The sequence below is a fragment of the Sciurus vulgaris genome (genome assembly GCF_902686455.1).
Source record: "Sciurus vulgaris genome assembly, chromosome: 10".
Lineage (NCBI taxonomy): Eukaryota > Metazoa > Chordata > Mammalia > Rodentia > Sciuridae > Sciurus > Sciurus vulgaris.
Genome location: NC_136470.1, coordinates 114,237,859 through 114,257,289, shown reverse-complemented (window position 1 = coordinate 114,257,289; position 19,431 = coordinate 114,237,859). Strand labels below are relative to the sequence as shown.

Below are 19,431 nucleotides of genomic sequence, written 5' to 3'. Positions count from 1 at the left end.
ACTGGGGTTTCAAGTAACACTAGGCTGTGGAAGCCATAGGCTGTGTGGAAAGGGGGCCTAGGAGTTGGGGGCACAATAAAAGGGGTTGTTCTTCCTAACTACACCACCTGTCACTACTTCTACTCACCCCTGAGCTCCACTGCAATTAACCAGTCTCCTCCTACTCAAAGTTCAGCCAGTGCAGCCCCTGACAGCTACTACTGCTCTGTGTGGAGGGTTTCTGGTGGGAGGAGGAGCCAAGGGAGGTCTTGGAATTCAGAGCCAGATCTGGTGCAGGCCAGGGTCTGATTGTCAAGTTCTAGCAGCTCTGTCCCTCACCTGAACTTCCCGGCCTTCCATTCCTAGAAACAGGTCAGCTGCACATACTAGCCTTGTGTCTACACCTGCTCCCAGGGCTTGGTTTCCAGTGGAAAGTATATCCTCAGAACACTTCAGGGCATCTTCCCTCAGCCTGAGTACCTAAGAGGAACTCACTGAGGATTTCAAAGTTTTGAAGGTCCAGCCTGAAGCTGAGCGCATGTCTTAATCCCAGTGTCTTGGGAGGCTGACAAAGGGGGACATCCTCTAGAGTTCAAAGCCAGCCTCAGCAAAAGCAAGGCGCTGGCTAAGCAACTCAGTGAGACCCTGTCTCTAAATAAGATACAAAACAGGGCCGGGGATGTGGCTCAGTGGTTGAGTGCCCCTGAGTTCAATTCCTGGTATTAAAAAAAAAAAAAAAAAAAAAACTGGAGGTTTGGGCTGACTGAAAGTTGGGTGGGGCAAACATTCTTTACAGCGTGTCATTCCATTCCACTACCCACCTTCTTCAACTCTCCTGTCTGCCTTCAGAAAGGGGCATCAGAAGTAAGATAATCCAGGGGTTTAAATCCTAAAAAAGCTTAAAAAGCAAGATGATAATGATTGATAGGGGTGGAAGCTTGAGGACTCGGGTGGTGTGGTGGGGCAGGGAGAGCAAAGGGGAAGATTTTGAACTGGTATATAGTCTCATATCTTCCATCATCACACATGCTTATTTGTCCACCCACCGAAGCAGGGACTTGGTGATGAGGTGCCCTGAAGCTTATAATGAAAGCACCCAGTCCAAGTTACCGTCCTTAGTAGGTTGGTACCCACTTCCCCGGGGCTGTCAGGGCGCACAGGCCCAGTCTTCATCCGGATGTAGGAAGGGCCGTAGCGTTGGGATTTGAGCGAAATGGGAGTGCAAGGGCCGGGTAAGGGAAGCCCTGATCCGGGCTCTGGGTGACTGAGCTGGGGCCTGGGATCACCGGCCTTGAATCGGCCTTGAATGGAGAAGATCACCACTGAGAGGGTGATCTCTTAAGCCCCTCCTCGCCGCGCTTCTGGGGCCGCCAGAGGGCGCTGAGCTCCAGTGCGTGGGATGACACTCCTGGGTCTGAGCTGCGGAGAACGGGCGTGCGCGCGCACGCGTACGCGTGGTGTCACGGGGCGGGGCGGGCAGGCGGGCGCGGCACTCCCAGGCCTGGTGTCCTAGCTCAGCAGTCCGCCGCATACATTGCACCGGCGCAGCCCACCTCGGCCTCATGTACCGTGCTCTGTACGCGTTCCGTTCGGCGGAGCCCAACGCGCTAGCGTTTGCCGCAGGCGAGACCTTCTTGGTCTTGGAGCGTAGCAGCACGCACTGGTGGCTAGCGGCGCGGGCGCGCAGTGGAGAGACAGGCTACGTGCCGCCTGCCTATCTGCATCGCCTTCAGGTGAGTGTGCCCCTCCCCTGATCGCTTCAGTGGCCCCTGAGAGTGGGCCCTTTCATAGGCTGGCAGAACCGATCCAGGGACCCCAGATCCTTCAGGACTCGAGGCCTGGACCTCTAGCAGACAGGAAATTTGAAAACCTGACCCTGACTCCCAAGACCCGTGAAGACTGAAACTCCGAGGGCTAGCAACCCCTGCAAGAGACCAGGCCCTTGACATCCTAGCCCAGGCCTACCAAAAGCTTAAGCTATCAAAAACTTAACTCTGGGACTGAGACTGCTTGGAACCCCATATTCCCCATGCATATTCCCTAGTATTGAGACCTCCATCTGAATAGAATTCTAGAGCGAGACTCAGAAACTCTAGTCACCAAATCCCTGAGACCCCCCCACAACCTTATTATACCCCTTCCCTGGATCTCTAGGATTCCTGCACTCTTCCCGCCCCGCCCCCCATCCACCACCTATTGGAATCACTGAGACTGAGCCACCTTAGAATACCACCTGTTCCTCAACCATCCTCCAGGCCCTCAACCCCCTTCCATTTGAACCCTAGAGTCATAATCATCCCCATCTCCTAGATGCCTCCAAACCCTGGAATCTCAGTGTATTTCACTTTCTTGTACTCAGTTACCCCCTAAGCTCTTTCCAAGACTCCCCCACCCCCAGCCCCAGCCCCACCAACACTCTCTGAACCAAGGACTACAGCTCTTTTTTTTTTTTTTTTTTTTTTGGGGGGGGGGGTTGCTGGGGATCGAACCCAGGGCCTTGTGCTTACAAAGCAAGCACTCTACCGACTGAGCTATCTCCCCAGCCCCGGACTACAGCTCTTGTAAAAACTATCTGGCAATGCCCCCTCACAAGCTTTAGGCCCTGACTTAGACTTCCTCTGAAATTGATGGAGCTTTGTCCCTCTTGTCCCCAGCCAAGAATGGGGGCTGTTCCCATTGTGAGGAAATGAATTCTCCCTCTGACTTCCCCTGGTCTGACCCCATTTCCCCATTTCTTTCCAGTGGAGGCTGCAGTCCCAGTTCCTGTTCCCCAAGAGTAGCCCTGTTGCAGGGACTGGGGTGTAGTGTCTCTGGCTGGTCTGTTCTGACCACAGGAGGAAGGAAGGCACAGAGACACCTGGCTTGTGTCAGATACTCCTATCTTGTCTTTGTCCCTAGTCTTTAGGAAATAATCTGTACCCGTCCAGTTCAAGACAGAAATAACAGGATAAATTTGGAAATGTCATCTGGTCTGACCAGACCAGAGAGGATGGGCCCTGGGCCTTAGAGGTTTCCTCACAGACCCTTGGTTGATCCCATCTAGCTGTGCTTGTGAGAATGGGGAACCCTACTAGGTCTGGAGTGTGTCAGACCCAGCTTTGGAGATGGGGTCTCATTGGAAGCCTCTATGGGAGTCCTGCCTCTTCCCTACTGGGCATAGGTCAAGGGTTTGTGAAGCCCCTGCCTCAACCAGGACCAATGGAGATGGTTGTTTGGGAAGGGCAGAAAGGCAACCATCTTCACTCTCACTGTTTCTCATTTTCTTTCTAAATACTCCCTGTGTCTCAGTTTCCCTGACTCTGTGCATCTCTGTCTCATTCTAACTCTCCAATTGGATGTTTTCCTTTCTTCCTCCAATTCTCCCACTCTGTTTCTGATTCTCAGTCTTCCTGCATTATTTCCCTCTGCCTGCCCAAGTCCCTCTCTCTCCAGGTCTGATCGCTGTCTGTGTGTTGTTCTGTTTCTATTCCCCTTTCCTTCTACCTATACCCTGGCATGCCCCATGCCATCCTGAGGGCTTTGCTGACCTTTACATCCATCTGTCTGTCTCCATCAGAGAAGCTTCCTAAATCAACCATGTGATGAGTTCACTTTAGCTCTGTGGCTCCTGTGTCGCCTGACGCACCATGTGTTCTAGGGACAGGGAAGAGGTGGAGGTGGCTAGTCCTGCAGCTGTTGCCCACACCCCACTTATAACATGCAGTGAGATAGACTGGACCCCTGTGTTTCTAGGCATGACAACACAGAGCCTAGAGCAGGATCCAGGTCCATTGCTAATGTTCTTCCTTTACCACAAACAGAGCTGCTTCCCAGGGCAGGTATGACAAGATTACTGGGACAGCTTGGGAGGATGAGAGCTGGTAGCAGGGATGGGGAGGGGAGGTTCCTTTGGTCCACTCTCAGCTCTCAGGGCCTGTGAAGGGCTCTGTGAAGACAAGGCTGTTGTGGGATGTGACCTTGCTTTTGTGAAGGGTCAGCAAGGTCCAGAGTGACTTATTAAGGATTTTAGACACTGGAGGTGTCCTGCTTAGCATCTCAATCTGGGACTCTGAGCCAAACCCAGAAATAGATTCTGTATATACTCCTAGTCCCAAGTTGGGGACCCCTGGGCTATGATTTTGCTTTATATCCATGGTTTTGAGGCATCTTAGCCAAGATCCTTAGTATGTAAGCTGGCATCATGGGGCCACCTGATAATGTAGTTTGAGAACCCCATACCATAGTCCTGTTTGGGTCTCTGCTCTTGTCTGTGATTTTAGACTCCAGCTGTAGTGGTCCTCCACCTGGGTTCTATCCTGGGCTGGGTCTGGATTGAGCTCCCCCACTTGAGCTCCAGGTTTAACTGATCACTACTACCCCCTCCCCCACTTAGGGCCTGGAACAGGATGTCCTCCAGGCCATTGACCGAGCCATAGAGGCTGTGCACAACACAGCCATGCGAGATGGTGGCAAGTACAGCTTGGAACAGCGCGGAGTCCTCCAGTGAGTGTGGGGGATGTGGGGGTGGATCCTCCCATGAACATGGAGGGGTGGGGTCCTTCAGGGAGGATCAGAGATGTGTAGAGGCAAGACTGGGGTAGGTCATGGCAGAGATGATAAGGGACCAGGGCTCTGGGGTTCCAGCATCCCACAGGAACCAGGAAAGGACTTTGAGAATTGGGAGGTGCTTCTCCCCCATAGTCTCCCTGTCCCTCCATTAGGAAGCTGATCTACCATCGGAAAGAGACCCTGTCTCGTAGAGGCCCCTCAGCTTCCAGTGCTGCGGTTATGACCCCGTCTACCAGTGACCACCATTTGGATACTGCTGCTGCTCGGCAGCCCAATGGAGTGTGCCGAATTGGGTTTGAACGGCAGCACAGCCTGCCCAGTTCTGAGCATCTTGGGACAGATGGAGGCCTCTACCAGGTACATGGTGAGGGCATCCTGGAGAAGAAGGTGGGTGGAACTGAAGGCTTCATCCAGAGGCTTCATCAAGGGGTCCACTTGGATCACTTGCAGCCAGAGCATAGTCTTGCCCATGTCCAGGGTTCAGGGTCTCAGCCTTCAACCTGTCCCCTCAAGATCTCTCTTCTGTCCTCCCAGATCCCACCACAGCCTCGCCGAGCAGCACCCACCACACCACCCCCACCTGTGAAGCGCCGAGATTGTGAGGCAGTGGTGGTCTGCGGGAGTGGTGAGAAGGCAGGATTGGGGGAATTGGGGTGGGGGTACACTTTGCTTGAAATGGTTGTTCTGTCAGAGAAGATAGGGCTCTCTATTGGGGCAGATGGAAGTTTTGGACTTGGTGGGGAGACAGGACCTCTCAGAGGAACTGTGTCCTGTATTGGGGGAATAGTGACTCTGGGCTAGGAGGGGTGGGGTCCCTCAGGAGGCTGCCCCAGCATAGCATCTACTCTCTGCTCACAGGTGGTCGTAACACCATGCCCTCTGGGGGTAGTTCTGTGTCCAGTGGTTCTTCTGTCGGCAGCACTTCCTTGGACACGCTCCATACAGGCTCCAGCCCCTCTGATCTGGGTCCCAGTTGCTCACCTACGCCTCCACCTGTGCCCCGCAGAGGCACCCACACCACTGTGTCCCAAGCCCAGCTCTCTCCCTCCAAGGCACCAGCCCCTGAACCCCCTGCAGAGGAGATGGCAGTTGGTACAACCTCAGTCCCTGATGACCTGGAGGCCCTGGGAGCTTTGAGCCTGGGTACCACAGAGGAGAAGGCTGAGGCTGAGACCATTGTGCCGAGAACCATTGGGGCAGAGCTGATGGAACTCGTGCGGAGAAACACCGGCCTGAGCCACGAATTATGCCGTGTGGCCATTGGTGTCGTAGTGGGCCACATCCAGGCCTCCGTGCCAGCCAGTTCACCTGTCATGGAGCAGGTCCTCCTCTCGCTGGTAGAGGGCAAGGTGAGGGTGGGCCAGGAGCCTCCCCACCCTCAGGCCACCCTGCTACCCCCACCCTGTCCCACCCTCACACGTTAGTCCAGCCTGTAAGTGGCGTTATTGTCAAGCTCATTATTTGGGCTTTCATTGTGTTGGGTACAGGGGTCATTTGAGCTGACCCATGAAGGAGAAAGGGAGAAAGAGCATTCAAATGAGAGACTTAGCCTGGACAAGGGCCATGAACAGGACTAAGCATGGCTTACAGGAGAGAGTAGAAGACCAGCATGACTGGAACACAGGCAATGAGGGAGGAGGTGAGATCTGGGGCAGGTGACAAATGAGACCAGATGTGGGTAGGCAGGAGTTTTCTCTGGCTATAGGGAAGGAATGGATACGGGTATGGGTGAAGCCTTGCCTTGTTTGCCTTGGCAGTGGAGAGAAATGGGTGCTTGGTAGAGCTATGTTGGAGGTTTAAGTGCTGACTTGAACGAGAGAGAGTGAGGTGTGTGGGCATCATGGGATGGGTGTGGTCCCTTGCCAAGGTTGGGGTACTGGTCAGGCCCAGGATTGGGGCAGTGAGCCCAGACTACATCATGGGGCCTAGATGAGGGAAAGGTGCCATTAAGCCCCTTTTACAGTTCTAGATGTGGAGGAGGTAGTGGGCCACTCACAACACTGTGTTGGGCACAGCAACCAGTGCCTGGTTAACAGAATTTGAGGATTATGTGAGAGGTGGGTCAGTGACAGGCCTGGTGTCACTTTGTGTGGAATGGGAGCATGGAGTGTCAGAGTCACATTCAGATAATGACAGAGTCCATGACCCTTCTCATTGAGGGTATTTATCCAGGTGTAAGGTGAGAGACAAGTAAAGGAAAATCCGCAGACATGTCTCATGCAAAATTCTGTCCTAAGAGGTCACCAAGACCAAAGTTGAGCCCCCCTGCCCAGTGTAGGTAATGTAGGACTTGAGCTCACAGCATGTAGACCACAGATCCAGGGTTGAGGGCTTCCTGGAGATGAAGACAAGCAGGGAGTGTACTGAGCTGCACCTTGCCCTCTCTCCCCAGGATCTGAGCTCAGCCCTGCCCTCAGGGCAGGTCTGCCATGACCAGCAGAGACTGGAGGTGATCTTTGCAGACCTTGCCCGGAGGAAAGATGATGCTCAGCAGCGCAGCTGGGCCCTGTATGAAGACGAAGATGTCATCCGCTGCTATCTGGAGGAGTTGCTGCATATATTGGTGCGGGGTGGGGGCCCACATGTGTTACCCATCATGTGGAGCAGTGACCCCCACACTGCACCATCTCTCTTTAATGCTTACGAGTCTCCCCTACACGAACATACTTAACTTACCCCCATGTGGCCATACAGCTTGGCTCAAACTGGGTGACTCTTTTACTTCCTCCTCCCTACAGACTGATGCAGACCCTGAAGTTTGCAAGAAAATGTGCAAGAGGAATGAGTTTGAGTCTGTCTTGGCCTTGGTGGCCTATTACCAAATGGTGTGTGCAAAACAGAAGGGAAGGGGAATGGAGGGATGTAGGTAGGGTTGGGGTTCCAGGAACTGAGCATGTAAGGTCCTCTGACAGGAACACCGTGCATCACTGCGGCTGCTGCTACTGAAGTGCTTCGGTGCTATGTGCAGCCTAGATGCAGCCATCATCTCTACGCTTGTGACATCTGTGCTGCCTGTGGAGCTGGCACGGGACATGCAGACAGACACACAGGGTGAGGCAGGGGTGAGGGCTGTTTCTTGCCATCTGGAGGGTATACGTATTTTCTGCTGAGGGTTTCTGCCATCTTCGGGAATTCTGACCACCTACCTTCCCCCCCCCCCCACTAGACCACCAGAAGCTCTGTTACTCTGCTCTCATCTTGGCCATGGTCTTCTCCATGGGGGAGGCAGTGCCCTATGCACACTATGGTAAGAATGCAAATATTTGACCAACTGACCACAGGTTCCAGGGGTAGGACACATGGTCCAAAGGCCTGGGAACCTGCAGACCACAGCCTTGCAGAGATAAGAGTGTCCCCAAGACTCAAAGACCAGGAAGCTGGGTGGTGTTGGAAGGGATAGATTGCAGACTTCTGTGTAACCCTCCTCCAGAACACCTAGGCACACCCTTTGCCCAGTTCCTGCTGAGCATTGTTGAGGATGGGCTGCCATCGGACACCACAGAGCAGCTGCCGGACCTCTGCATGAACCTGCTTCTGGCTCTCAACCTGCACCTCCCAGGTGAGGTTGGGGCCCAGCTGGGGGGGGGGGCTGACCGAAGTGGAGGCTTCTAAGCTCTATACCTGTGGTCTTGTCTACACCCATGTCCTTCCTTAGCACCTGACCAGAATGTCATCATGGCTGCCCTGAGCAAACATGCCAATGTCAAGATCTTCTCTGAGAAGCTGCTGTTGCTTCTGAACAGAGGGGGTGAGGGCCCAGGAATCCACGTGTGTACCCCTTTGATACCCTGTAATGTTATGATCCCTTGCTTTGACTCCTCTAACTCCTAGGGTGGTTCTTGGACCCTGGAAGGACCACTCTGACCCCCATGACTCCTGCATCCTAGATGACCCTGTGCGCATCTTCAAACATGAACCACAACCACCACATTCTATCCTGAAGTTCCTGCAGGATGTGTTCAGCAGCTCTACCACGGCTTCCATCTTCTACCACACAGACATGATGGCACTCATTGACATCACTGTGCGGCACATTGCAGATCTGTCGCCTGGTGACAAGGTGCCTGGTGGTTATCACAATAGGGATGGGATCTGAGTGGATTCTGAACCAAATGAGGGGACATGACATCAAATGGAGATAAAGAGACAGGGAAAGGCCATGGTGGTGGTGAAAAGAGGTCAGATTTGGGGTATGATGGATATGGATCTGGCAGAGCTTGCTGGATTTATCTTGAGCAACCAGTTGAATGCAGTGCTGATTATTGATATGGGGATAACTTTGGGAAAATAGAGTTGTGTTTTGACTGGGTCAGGATTAAGGAGGGCCTGGGTTGTAACTCAGTGGTAGAGCACTTGCCTAGCACATGTGAGGCACTGGGTTCAATCCTCAGCACCACATAAATAAATTAAAGGTCAATACCATCTACAACTAAAAATTAAAAAAAAAAAAAGATTAAGGATCTACCTGCCAGGCTGAAGGCATCAGGGATGCAATGAGGAGCAAGTTGGAACTAGAGGGATGTTTTGGAGTTGTCCATGCAGAGATGTGATGGGAAACCTGAAATAGTACAGTCCCTTAGAAAATGAGATGGATGGACAGGGTCAGCTGGGAGCTCAGACTTCATCAGGGATGAGTAAGGAGAAACCCAGGAACAAAACCAATCGAGCAGGAGCCTCAGAGTCACATTTTGGGAAGAAGCAGCTCTGCTGTCACCACACAGTCAAGAGTCTAAGACAGGGCTGAAAACTGGCCATTGAATTTGTCACCTGGAGGTCAGGAGTTGATTGACAAGCAGTGCTGATGGAGTTGGGGTAAGAGTCTGAATGGAAAGTTTAAGAGAATTTGAAGTTATTGGGGAGTAAAAATGAGGGAGGGTTGGAATGGAAACAACTCTTATAAATTTTCTGTGACGGGAACAGAAAAATGGTGGGGTAGTAGTGTTTTATAGGTAGTAAGTACTGATGCATATCCTGAGCCAGAGGGGGTGATTTAGTAAGCATTGAAAAATGGTTGACATGTTGGGGAGAGGAGACCACTTCAGGAGGCAGGTAGATGAGGTAGGGGGTGAGGGGTGTCCAGGACCACATGAGCAGGAGTCACAGCAGGTAGAGACAGGTGTGATGTGAATGCTGAGAGCAAAAGACAAGAGATTTCTAAAAGATTGCTTCTGAGCTGGGTGCAGTAATCCTCACTACCTGAGTGACTGAAGCAGGAGAATCACAAGTTCAAGGCCAGCCTCAACAACTTAAGACTGTCTCAAAATAAAAAGGGCTGGGATGTAGCTCAGATGTAGAGTCCCTTGGGTTCAATCCCTAGTAATGCAACAACAACGAAAAAGATTGCTTCTGTTTTCTCCATGAAGCACAAGTCCAACTGGCCTTTAGGTTTGGCAATTTAGGTTTGGAAGACAGAGAAGGGGAACAGTGATACTATAAGGAGAGCAAACACAGCAAAGAAAAGCAGTGGGAGTCTCCAGTAGTGCCACTTGTCCTTTTGAGTTTTGTGGTAGTGAGTGAAGTTCAGGCCTGAAAACCACTGTACTTGTGTAATACTTAGACTCAGGCATTTTGATGTGCAGGCACCTTGGTCTAGCTCTCAGGATTGGGAATTAGTAGGGTGATGCTGTCTAAAGGTGGTTTTGGTATCAGTTTCTCTAATCAAAGATAATGAGGGATATTGATGGGGAAAAGAAAAAGTGGGGTCAGGCCAAAGGATTTAGAGTCTCAGGACAAGGAAGAGCTTGGGTGTTAAATTGCAAGGCTGTTAGACTTGCTTAAGCCACAGGTACTGGGAGTATGGGCTGTGGGGGGAGAAGTGTTGGAGATGTGTTCAGGGTATACATAGAAAGTAAGATGGCCAGGTCTTGGAGATGAACTGGATATGGGGTATATGGAAGATAGGAATCAAACAGATGCCTTCATTTCAGGCCTGTGCTTCTGAATTGAGAGTAGTGTTGTTTTATCTTACAATAAAGAACATGAGAAATCTTTTAGCTTGGAGAGACTGGGGAAGATCTTGAGTTTGATGGTGAATGTGAGGTTTTTGGTATATACAGGAGATGACAAGCTTGCAGTTGGATATTCTTATCTGGTACTCACAGAAGCAGTCTAGGCAATAGGTAGAGGTGGGTCACTGTTTTAAGCTGTGACATCTTCCAGGGAAGGAGAGGGATAGGGTGAGAATCAGAGGGCCTCCCAATGACAGACATGATACCTCAAGAGCTCAGCTCTAAAGAATTTTCAGGACTTCCCTGGGCAGGCCACATTCTGGGACTCTTTGTGGGTGAGATGATTCATCTGTTCACTTATTTAGCAACTGTTGAAGGCCAGGTGCATTTTGGGTGCTGGGAATGCAGCCCTGATGTTCAAATAGTGTAAGCTGGTCAGTAGCCTTGGGATCCATGGGGCAGTAGTGACCTGTCCCTTTCTGGTGGTGGTCACAGTACTTGGGGTCCCTGAGCTGGCCTCCTCTTCCCACAGCTGCGCATGGAATACCTCTCCCTGATGCATGCTGTGATCCGCTCCACGCCCTACCTGCAGCACCGACATCGGCTACCCGACCTGCAGGCCACACTGCGGCGCATCCTGACTGAGGAGGAAGCCTCCCCCCAGTGCCAGATGGACCGCATGATTGTCCGAGAGATGTGCAAGGAATTCCCAGTATTGGGGGAGGGCCCCAGCTAGCACCTTCCCTTTCCTCCTTCCCTGCAGCCCTGGTTAGGGTGCAGGGGTCCAGGGGCTTTGCCCAAAGAATGTTTTGCACTGATATTGTGAGGGGATAAGGGGGTAGAAGGTTTCTGAGCAGGGCCCTCCATCTGAAGTATAGCTAATACAAGGGGCCAAGTACAGGATTGGGGACCATTGTCTGGGAGTTAAACTGGGGCAGAGGAAATATGCAAGCCCCTCTATCCCCTGGTAGGCTGCCTCTTCAGCATGCCCCCACTCCGCTCCATTCCCTCATACACACTTAAAGTCCCGCTGCTGCTCCAGGCTGGGCCAGACCCCCCATCCCCACCCCACCTGATCTGTGTCCTGGGCCTCAGCAAGCAATGTCCTTGGGGTGAGGGGAGGTACCTCCAACCAGCTCTGTTCTTTGCCTTAGCTTTGCAGTGAGTGCTGCTCATGTGTTCCCCTGACCCCCATAGGGGTTGTTGCCCCTTGCTTTCTGCGCCCAGAGACCTTGACCAAGCTGCTGCTTTAAAGCGGGATCTTGGAGACAAGCCATTCGTTCTAGAGCCTCAAGGAACCGGATGATGGTTGAGAAAGCCAATGACAGAATCTATTTTCTCTAAAAATGTAGACTGAAAAGCCATGTGTATTTTCCTATGTGCTGCAGCTCACCTTTGGAAATAAATCACAGGCATCTGGAATTGGGCTTCCCTCTATGATCCTAGGGTGGGAGAGGATGAGTGGAGGACTGGGTCTCAGGATCCATCAGTCTAGCTTGCACTGATGTCTGCAGCCTGAAGAGGTGATAGGCCCTGACAGGCCTGGCCTCTGAGACCTGGGGGCCCTGTTTCGGCCTCCATTCCCTGAGTTCCCCTTTCCCCCAGGCCTACTCGTACCCCTGTGCCTCTTTGGAAATTGTTGTGCTTCCAGCCTTCTCTAATATCTTCCTTTTTTCTCTGAAAGTCATTCTTTTCCCTGTTTAAGCCGTCTTGTCCTACATAGTTGTTTTCAGGTAAAGAAGGATCTCTCATATCTGGTCTCCCTGAATGCATGACCTCATCCAGCCCTGTTTCCCTTGTCATGGAGTCAATATAGTGCCCTCATTTTGGTAGGGCAAAAGAGTAGGTTAATAGGGGTGGGGTTTGGTTTGCACTTCTGTTTTAGAGTGATGAGACTCCAGATTTTGGCAAATACTGTTATTCTTCCTGGGCTAGCAAAAAGATTCTCACTCAAAGTGGGAAAGTCAATACCCTATAGGCAAACAGCAGGCAGCAGTGATGTTCTTAAGTTCCCTTCATCTTTTGCAGGAGACCTATTGCTTAGGTGGGGGCCCTTTTTTTCTCCCAATAAAGGTATAATGCAGCAGCAGCACAAAGCAGGCTTGGGATGGAACTTTGGCAACAGGTTCTCAGGAAGCTGAGGTAGGAACATTTATTTACTGGGAAACCCAGCATTGGAGGCTGCTGAGGAGATGGCCTTAAGTATTGTTAAAATGTTGAGCACATAGGCTCTGGGGTTACAACCTGGTTACTTGTCTTCATCCTGGAGACATTCTATATTCCCTTTCACATCTAGTATCAATGACACTGACTTCCAATAATGACTCCTTTCTCACTGGAATGTTGAAGGCAGAGAACCATTCTTCTCAAAGTGTAATACAGTAAAAAACACAGGACCTTGGGAAGCTGAGGCAGGAACTTCTGATGCACTTGTGACTTTTACTGCATATCCTGTGAAGATGCACTAACCTTGTGGGAAGAGCAGGGCTATGCTGTACTATCTATCCCAGTGCTGGCTCCTAGAATGAACAAAGGGAGGCCCCATGGCCGAAGCCCTTCCCCATTTTTGCAGGATCATCTAAGGGACCCTGGCATGTGTTTGTAAGGGATGCAGAAATCTTAACTAACAAGTTATGTAAATGCTGGGTCCTGATAGCAAACATGCTGTGAGGAGTCCGTGGAGTCCAGGACCCCCTCAGCAAATACCCTGATGACAGTCTCACAACACAAAATTACACCATAAAGAAAGATTATGATCAACCAGAGAATTCTTTTCAAGGAGGGAATTGTCTGAGATAACATCTCTTAGGCTACTTACTTGAAAGGTTGTAAATGTGGAATGTGACTAGGAAAGGGAGCAATGAGGGAGAGTATTCAAAGGGGAGTGTTTAGGTGAGGTTGAGAAGATTAACTCAAAAAATTGCAGGAGTTTGTGAAGAAGTTTGGGGCTGACTTCTGGGTTAGAAATGGCACCTAGAAATGGGTGCTTAAAGGTGCTGGCACTGTATCTATTGGACATGACTGGACTACAAGCCATATGCAGGAGGCAATTCCAGGTTAAGAGGTGGAGAGATCACCTGCCTGTTCAATCCCCAAAAGATGCAGACTGAGATTTTGTTGAAGAATAATATACTATGAAAAAATATTTAAAGAGTGACAATGAACCTAGACAGTGAAAATGCTGATGTAACTACCATTTGAGCAAAGAAATAGAATGTTAACAGTCCCCAAACTCATTTAATCATTCAGTCACTGACTCCTCCCTCCTGCCTGGAGTAAATAGATTTTGCTATGGAATCATATAGTATACAGATTTTTTTCAGTACTGGGGGTCAAACTCAGGGCCTAGTACATCAGAGGCAAGCACTCTACCACTAAACTACACCCCCAGCTTGGAATCATATGGTATAAACTCTAGTGTCTTGCTTCTGTTACCCTTAAATGTCTGAGATTCATCTGCCATAGTTATTTGGTTGCAGTTTGTTCATTCCCAAGCTCTATGAACAATATCCATATTTATCCATCCATTGTTGGTGACCTTTCAATTCTATTTTCATTTATATTATATGTTTTCAATTTCTATATAAATAGTGCTATGAGGAGCATTGTTGTACATGTTTCCTTGTAGCTCATGTGTGTTATTTGAGAGGGCCTATTGCCAAGAGTAGAATTACAAGATACTGGCAGATACTGCCAAATAATTTTCTTTCTTTATGGTGCTGGGGATGGAACTCAGGACATTTAACTTGTTAGGCAAGTGTTCTACTACTAAGCTATACCCTAGCCCATGTTTTCCAAATATTTCTACCAATTTATGCTCCTCCTGTCTTTCCCAGAACTTGGTATGACTGGGCATGTTCAGTGGTAGAGCACTGCCTAAGTTCAATCCATAGCACCAAAATTTCACACAAACACACACACACACATATATATACACACACACACACAAATATATTTTTTCCAAAACTTGGTATTTCAGCCATTTTTATTTTAGTCATTCTAGTATAGTGGTATATATTTTTGCAGTACTGAACCCCAGGGTTACATATGCTAGTCAAGTGCTCTCACTGAGCTACATGCCCATTTCTTTTTAATTTCTTATTTTGAGACAGTCTTGTTAAGTTACTGAGACTGACCTTGAACTTGTGATACAACTACTTCAGTCTCCTGAGTGGCTGGATTACAGGCATGGATTATAGCCCACCCTGCCCCACTGATATTTTTTTCATTTGTAGTTCCCTGATGACTAAAGAAGATGATCTCCTTTTCATTAGGTTTTGTTATTTTCCATTTGGATATTTTCTTTTGTGATGTGCTTATTCAAATCCTCTTGACTGCTTATATATTAGTTTGTCTTCATTGATTTGTAATAGGTATTCAGGATATGAGTCCTTAGGTTTTATATTTTATAATATCTTTTTTATTCATTTATATGTTGAGACAGGGTCTCTGGGCTGGGGATATGGCTCAGTTGGTAGAGTGCTTGCCTTGTAAGCACAAGGGCCCTGGTTTCAATCCCCAGCACCGCAAATTAAAAAAAAAAAAAAAAAAAAGCCATAAAGAGACAGGGTCTCCTATGTGACTCAGAATGGTCTCAAAGCCCTGAGCTAAAGTGATCTTCCAGCCTTAGCCTCCAAAGTAGCTGGAATAGAACCAGGGTGGTTCCCATTGTTAATGTTTGTCATTGGATAAAAGGAAGTAGCTAATTGTAATTGAATTTATCAGTTTTTAGTACTTTTTGTTGGTATGAGGACTAAATCCAGAGGCTCTTTACCATTGATCTACATCCCTAGTCATTTTTTTTTTTTTTTTTTTTTTTTGGGTGCTGGGGATCAAACCCAGGGCCTTGTGCTTACAAGGCAAGCACTCTACTGACTGAGCTATCTCCCCAGCCCCCAGTGATTTTTATTTTGATTCAGGATCTCACTAAGTTGCTGAGGGTGGCCTTCAGGGTGAGATCCTTCTGCCTTAGTCTCCTAAATTTCTTGGATTATAAGTGTGTGCTACCTCACCTGGTTTATTTGGTGCATTTTATGTCCTGTTAAAAAATCTTTGCTCTAAGTTATTGTTAGGATTGTCTCCTGCACTCTATTCTTGGAGTTGTATGGTCTTTCCTTTCATATCTAGATGTCAGATCTATCTGGAATTGATTATGCAGTTGTTATGAAGGTAGTGTTCTCACTTAATTTTTTCTATATGGATATCCAAATGGCCATTTACTGAAAAGTCCATCCTTTCCTTGTGTTAGCTTTGTAGAGCCACTGTTTTCAAAATTAAAGTTTACACAAATCTTTAGGCCTGTCCTTGGATTTGTTCCATTAGTGCACCCATCTCTGTGCCAGCACCCTACAGTCTTGATTTCTGTTGCTTTTTAAATCTTGTTATCTTGTTTTCCTTTAAGACTGTCTTGGGTATTCCTGGCCCTCTTATATTTTAGAATCTAGTTTGCCAGTTTACACATACACAATCTGTTGGGATTTCATTTGGAGTTGTTTGAACTCAAATTTGTCAATTGGGGAGAAATATAGTGCCTTTACAATATTTAATCTTCCAGTTTTAATTCCATTTATTTTCTTTCAATAAGGTTTTATAGTTTTTTATATATGTATTTGTAGAGTCTTTACAGATCTTCCATTAGATTTATTCCTTGGCATATGCTATTACTTAATGCTATTGTAAATAGTATTTTAAAAAGTTTTTAAAAAGTTTTATTTTCTGTTGCCAACATAACAGAAATTACAACATATTTTTCTTTCTTCTCTCTCCACTGAGCCACATTCCCAGCTCTTCTTATGCTTTTTTATGAGATAGGGTCTCACTAAGTTGCTTAGGGCCTTACTAAGTTGCTGAAGCTGGCTTTGAACTTGCGATCTTTCTCCCTCCAGCCTCTGGAGCCGCTGGGATTATAGGTATGGGCCACGGTGCCAGGCTGGTTTTTCTATATGGACTCTGTTCAACAACTTTCTAAACTCACTTTTAATGATTTATTTGTAGTTTCTTTGGATTTTTATTACATCCACAATCCTGTTGCTTGTGAATGAGTTTTCATATTTTTTCCTTTCAAATCTTCATCTCTTTTTATTATTTTTCTTGCCTTACTTCATTACATTGGCTCTTCAATATAATACTGAGGCTTTTGATCACAAATGTAAAATTAAGCTAATAATCAGGGTTGTATATTTTTCTTTAGCAGTGTTCTGCCACTCCAGAAGTGAGGAATACATGAATAGTCTGTTTTAAGTAGGGTTACATTTTAGCCCAGCAAAGAGCTGGCCAGTTATAGTGCTGGGTTCTAGCATATATGTGTGTGTGTGTGTGTGTGTTTAGGGATTGAACCCAGGGCATGCACTATAGTATGGATTCTATAAGGCATTGAATTGTATGAGGTAAAGGTGAGGAGCTGAGAAGGCTACACCTTTACCTTCTTGGTCTTTTGGCCTTATGTCCATTTCCTCTACAGCAGCCTCAAATCTTAAAGTCTCTGGGTCCTGGATGCACCTTCTAGTTTGAAGCTGATGAGAAAAGGATGAGGATGAACCATATAGGGGTCTTATTATTGCTCCTGGAATGTAGGGGCAAGGCTGAACTTTGAGGTGGAGGGAGGAATTATCATTGACACTTGATTTTTGACTTTACAGGGAGTGCATTGGGAGATATCACTGGGGATGGGGGCACAGAGGTGAGTGCAGATAGGATGGCAAGGCCAGCAGGTGGCCTTCATAGAACAGCAGCCACAAAAGGAGGAAAACAGTGAAGGAAGGTAAGTCAGGGAGCAACACAGAGAGCCACCTGCTGTGGATAACCTGCTCAGAGGTGTCAAGGAGCACTTCTCTGCACTCGGAGTACCCACAGAAACCAGAACTAACCCTCTTAGGTGATAGGGCAAGGTTTGATTTCCCTCAGTCACCCGCCCGTTATGGGCAAATGTCTCTGCACATTTGCCCATAGGGCCTCTGAGATCTAGGATGGATACCCCTTTCCTCAAAGATGGTCATTCAAGGCACTACTCAGGCATCTTCTGCGGGAAGCATTCCCAAACCACCAAGGTGGCTCAGGTGCATCACTTCTCAGGAACTCCTCGCTTTCTTTCCCACCAGCACTCTACCTCCTTTATCCTTCCTCGGTATCAGGTTTTGTGCCCTCCACTCGTTATGCCGTGAACCCAAAGAGCAGTGGGTGCTATTAAAGCCATATCTTGGCTCTCACTCCTCTGTTTCCCGCACCTGCTGGTCCTCATTCAAAGAAGTTCTGCCTTCAGCACCTCTACTACACCTCTAGGCACACAAACCTGTAGGAACCTAGAGTGTGCAACTGGTACGGAGCTCTGATCCTGGGGAGGGTGTTAGGTGGGGGGCGGGGGTCACAGCTGAAGCCCCTCTGCCAGCAGCCAAGTGGGGCGTTTGAAAGGTTTAACCGGCGTAAGACCCGCCTCCTGGAAACGAAGAAGTCTAAGGTCGACAGAATGCCCTGTCTGATTGGTTGGTAATGATGTCATAGGTACAGTCCTGGGAGGGCTGGAGGTCTTGGGCCTGGAGTTCTTGGACAGTTTGAAGCAGGCAGGATCCACCCAGTTGGGAGACCCGCACCCAGGGGAGCGTTCCGGATCCTGGCCCTGACCCTCTCCTAGGTGCCAGGATGCCTGCGTGCTCTACGCCTGACGCTGCAGCCTGTTATCGCTGCCATCTGTGGAGGCTGGTGGTATAGAGCCTCCTGGGTTCTCTCTCCCACCTAGCTTGGAACCTGCGAAGCCTCCTCCCCCTTACAATGAGTCGGCCGTGAGGGTGAGGGGTGGGGCTTTCCATTGTGCCAATAGAAACAATGACTCGCTGATTGGAATGCTCTGCTTTTACCCCTGCCTCCCCTGGTTTTCTGTGATGTCTGCTGCGCCGCGTCCAGCTATTGGCCAGTCGAGACCCGCGTGTGCCAGGACTTGGACCGCGCCGAGAGTTCGATTGAACCAGGACCCTGGAGAACTAAGCTGCTGTCAGTCGCATGAAGGGGTTAAGGGAAACGATCGTCGTATGAGAGGGGCGGGGATCTGAGGAAGCTTGGGCTTACAGCTATGGGGCAGCACTGGGCTCCACGTGGCATCCCAGAACACTTGGGACCTGTGTCCTGAAGAGGAAATGTAGCTTCCAGGGGAGGAAACCGAGCCCGGGAGATTGCTGGAGGCGGGCGAGACAGGGAAGAGTTTCACTTCTGTTCCTGGTCAGGAGGTTCATCCCCAGTCTCTATTACGTAGGGTTGCTCCTAATAAGCAGTCGCGATGTGTCTCAGAAGTTAAACTTGGGATCAGGTAGTTAAAGCTATTGTTCAGGCTGCAGGGGCTCCCGGCCGCGGTTCGGCCTTCTCCTCTGCCCCAGGATTCCACATGGTATCCCTGCCCATCTGTAAGAACACTTTCTCACCACGTCATGGGCACCGAATTTTCAGATCAAAAACGGACATAGGGTTCAGGAAGGGGGACAAGATATCCACAAGCAGAAGAAAGGCTAGAACAAGGAGGCGGGATAGCGCCCCAGAAGGAGAGAGGGAGAAGAGGGCGGCGGCCAAGAGCCGGGAGGGCGGACCTAACAACCGCGAACCTCTGTGTTCAGTTCAACACTGTGGGCAGCACTTGGGTCCTCAAAAAAGATGGCGGCAACAGCTTCGACAGTCGGAGCTGCCATGCGCAACGGGATGTACCACAGGGTTTGGGGCGTCGGGGCGGAGGTGGAGCGAACCATTGGGGCGTCCGGGAGCCATGTTGGTGCAGCGGGAGGTGGCAGCAGCGTCGGGGATGCTGTGGTGGGGGCGGCAAAAGCCGGGGCCGTATGTCAAAGGGGCTCAGGCCGCGGAGTAGATGGTGCCCAGAAGGAGGCAGCGGCGCGGAGCGACAGGCCGAGGGGCAGGGGGCCGGGGCGGCGGCAGGGGCCCGGGAGGGGGCCGGAGCGGCGGGGCGAGCCCATGGCCCGGA

At 49.5% G+C, this 19,431-nt stretch overlaps 1 protein-coding gene across 1 annotated transcript; it reads left to right on the top strand.

Annotated features, from left to right (window-relative positions):
- Positions 1-1,486: 1,486 nt before the first annotated feature.
- On the top strand, positions 1,487-12,088 carry NCKIPSD (NCK interacting protein with SH3 domain). The gene is made up of 13 exons (XM_079155538.1): positions 1,487-1,712; positions 4,352-4,461; positions 4,680-4,884; positions 5,062-5,152; positions 5,386-5,876; positions 6,920-7,090; positions 7,266-7,352; positions 7,440-7,578; positions 7,694-7,774; positions 7,958-8,086; positions 8,183-8,275; positions 8,415-8,587; positions 11,008-12,088. The coding sequence occupies exons 1-13, from the start codon at positions 1,542-1,544 to the stop codon at positions 11,209-11,211; spliced, it is 2,145 nt and encodes a 714-aa protein (XP_079011664.1). The 5' UTR covers positions 1,487-1,541; the 3' UTR covers positions 11,212-12,088.
- Positions 12,089-19,431: the final 7,343 nt, after the last annotated feature.

What these genes read in the sequence shown, in the direction of transcription:
- NCKIPSD (XM_079155538.1), top strand. Translation starts at nt 1,542, where the DNA reads ATGTACCGTGCTCTGTACGCGTTCCGTTCGGCGGAGCCCAACGCGCTA. An exon ending in TGGTGGCCTATTACCAAATG is followed by an intron (nt 7,353 to 7,439) that starts GTGTGTGCAAAA and finishes GTCCTCTGACAG; the next exon opens with GAACACCGTGCATCACTGCG. An exon ending in ATCTGTCGCCTGGTGACAAG is followed by an intron (nt 8,588 to 11,007) that starts GTGCCTGGTGGT and finishes CTCTTCCCACAG; the next exon opens with CTGCGCATGGAATACCTCTC.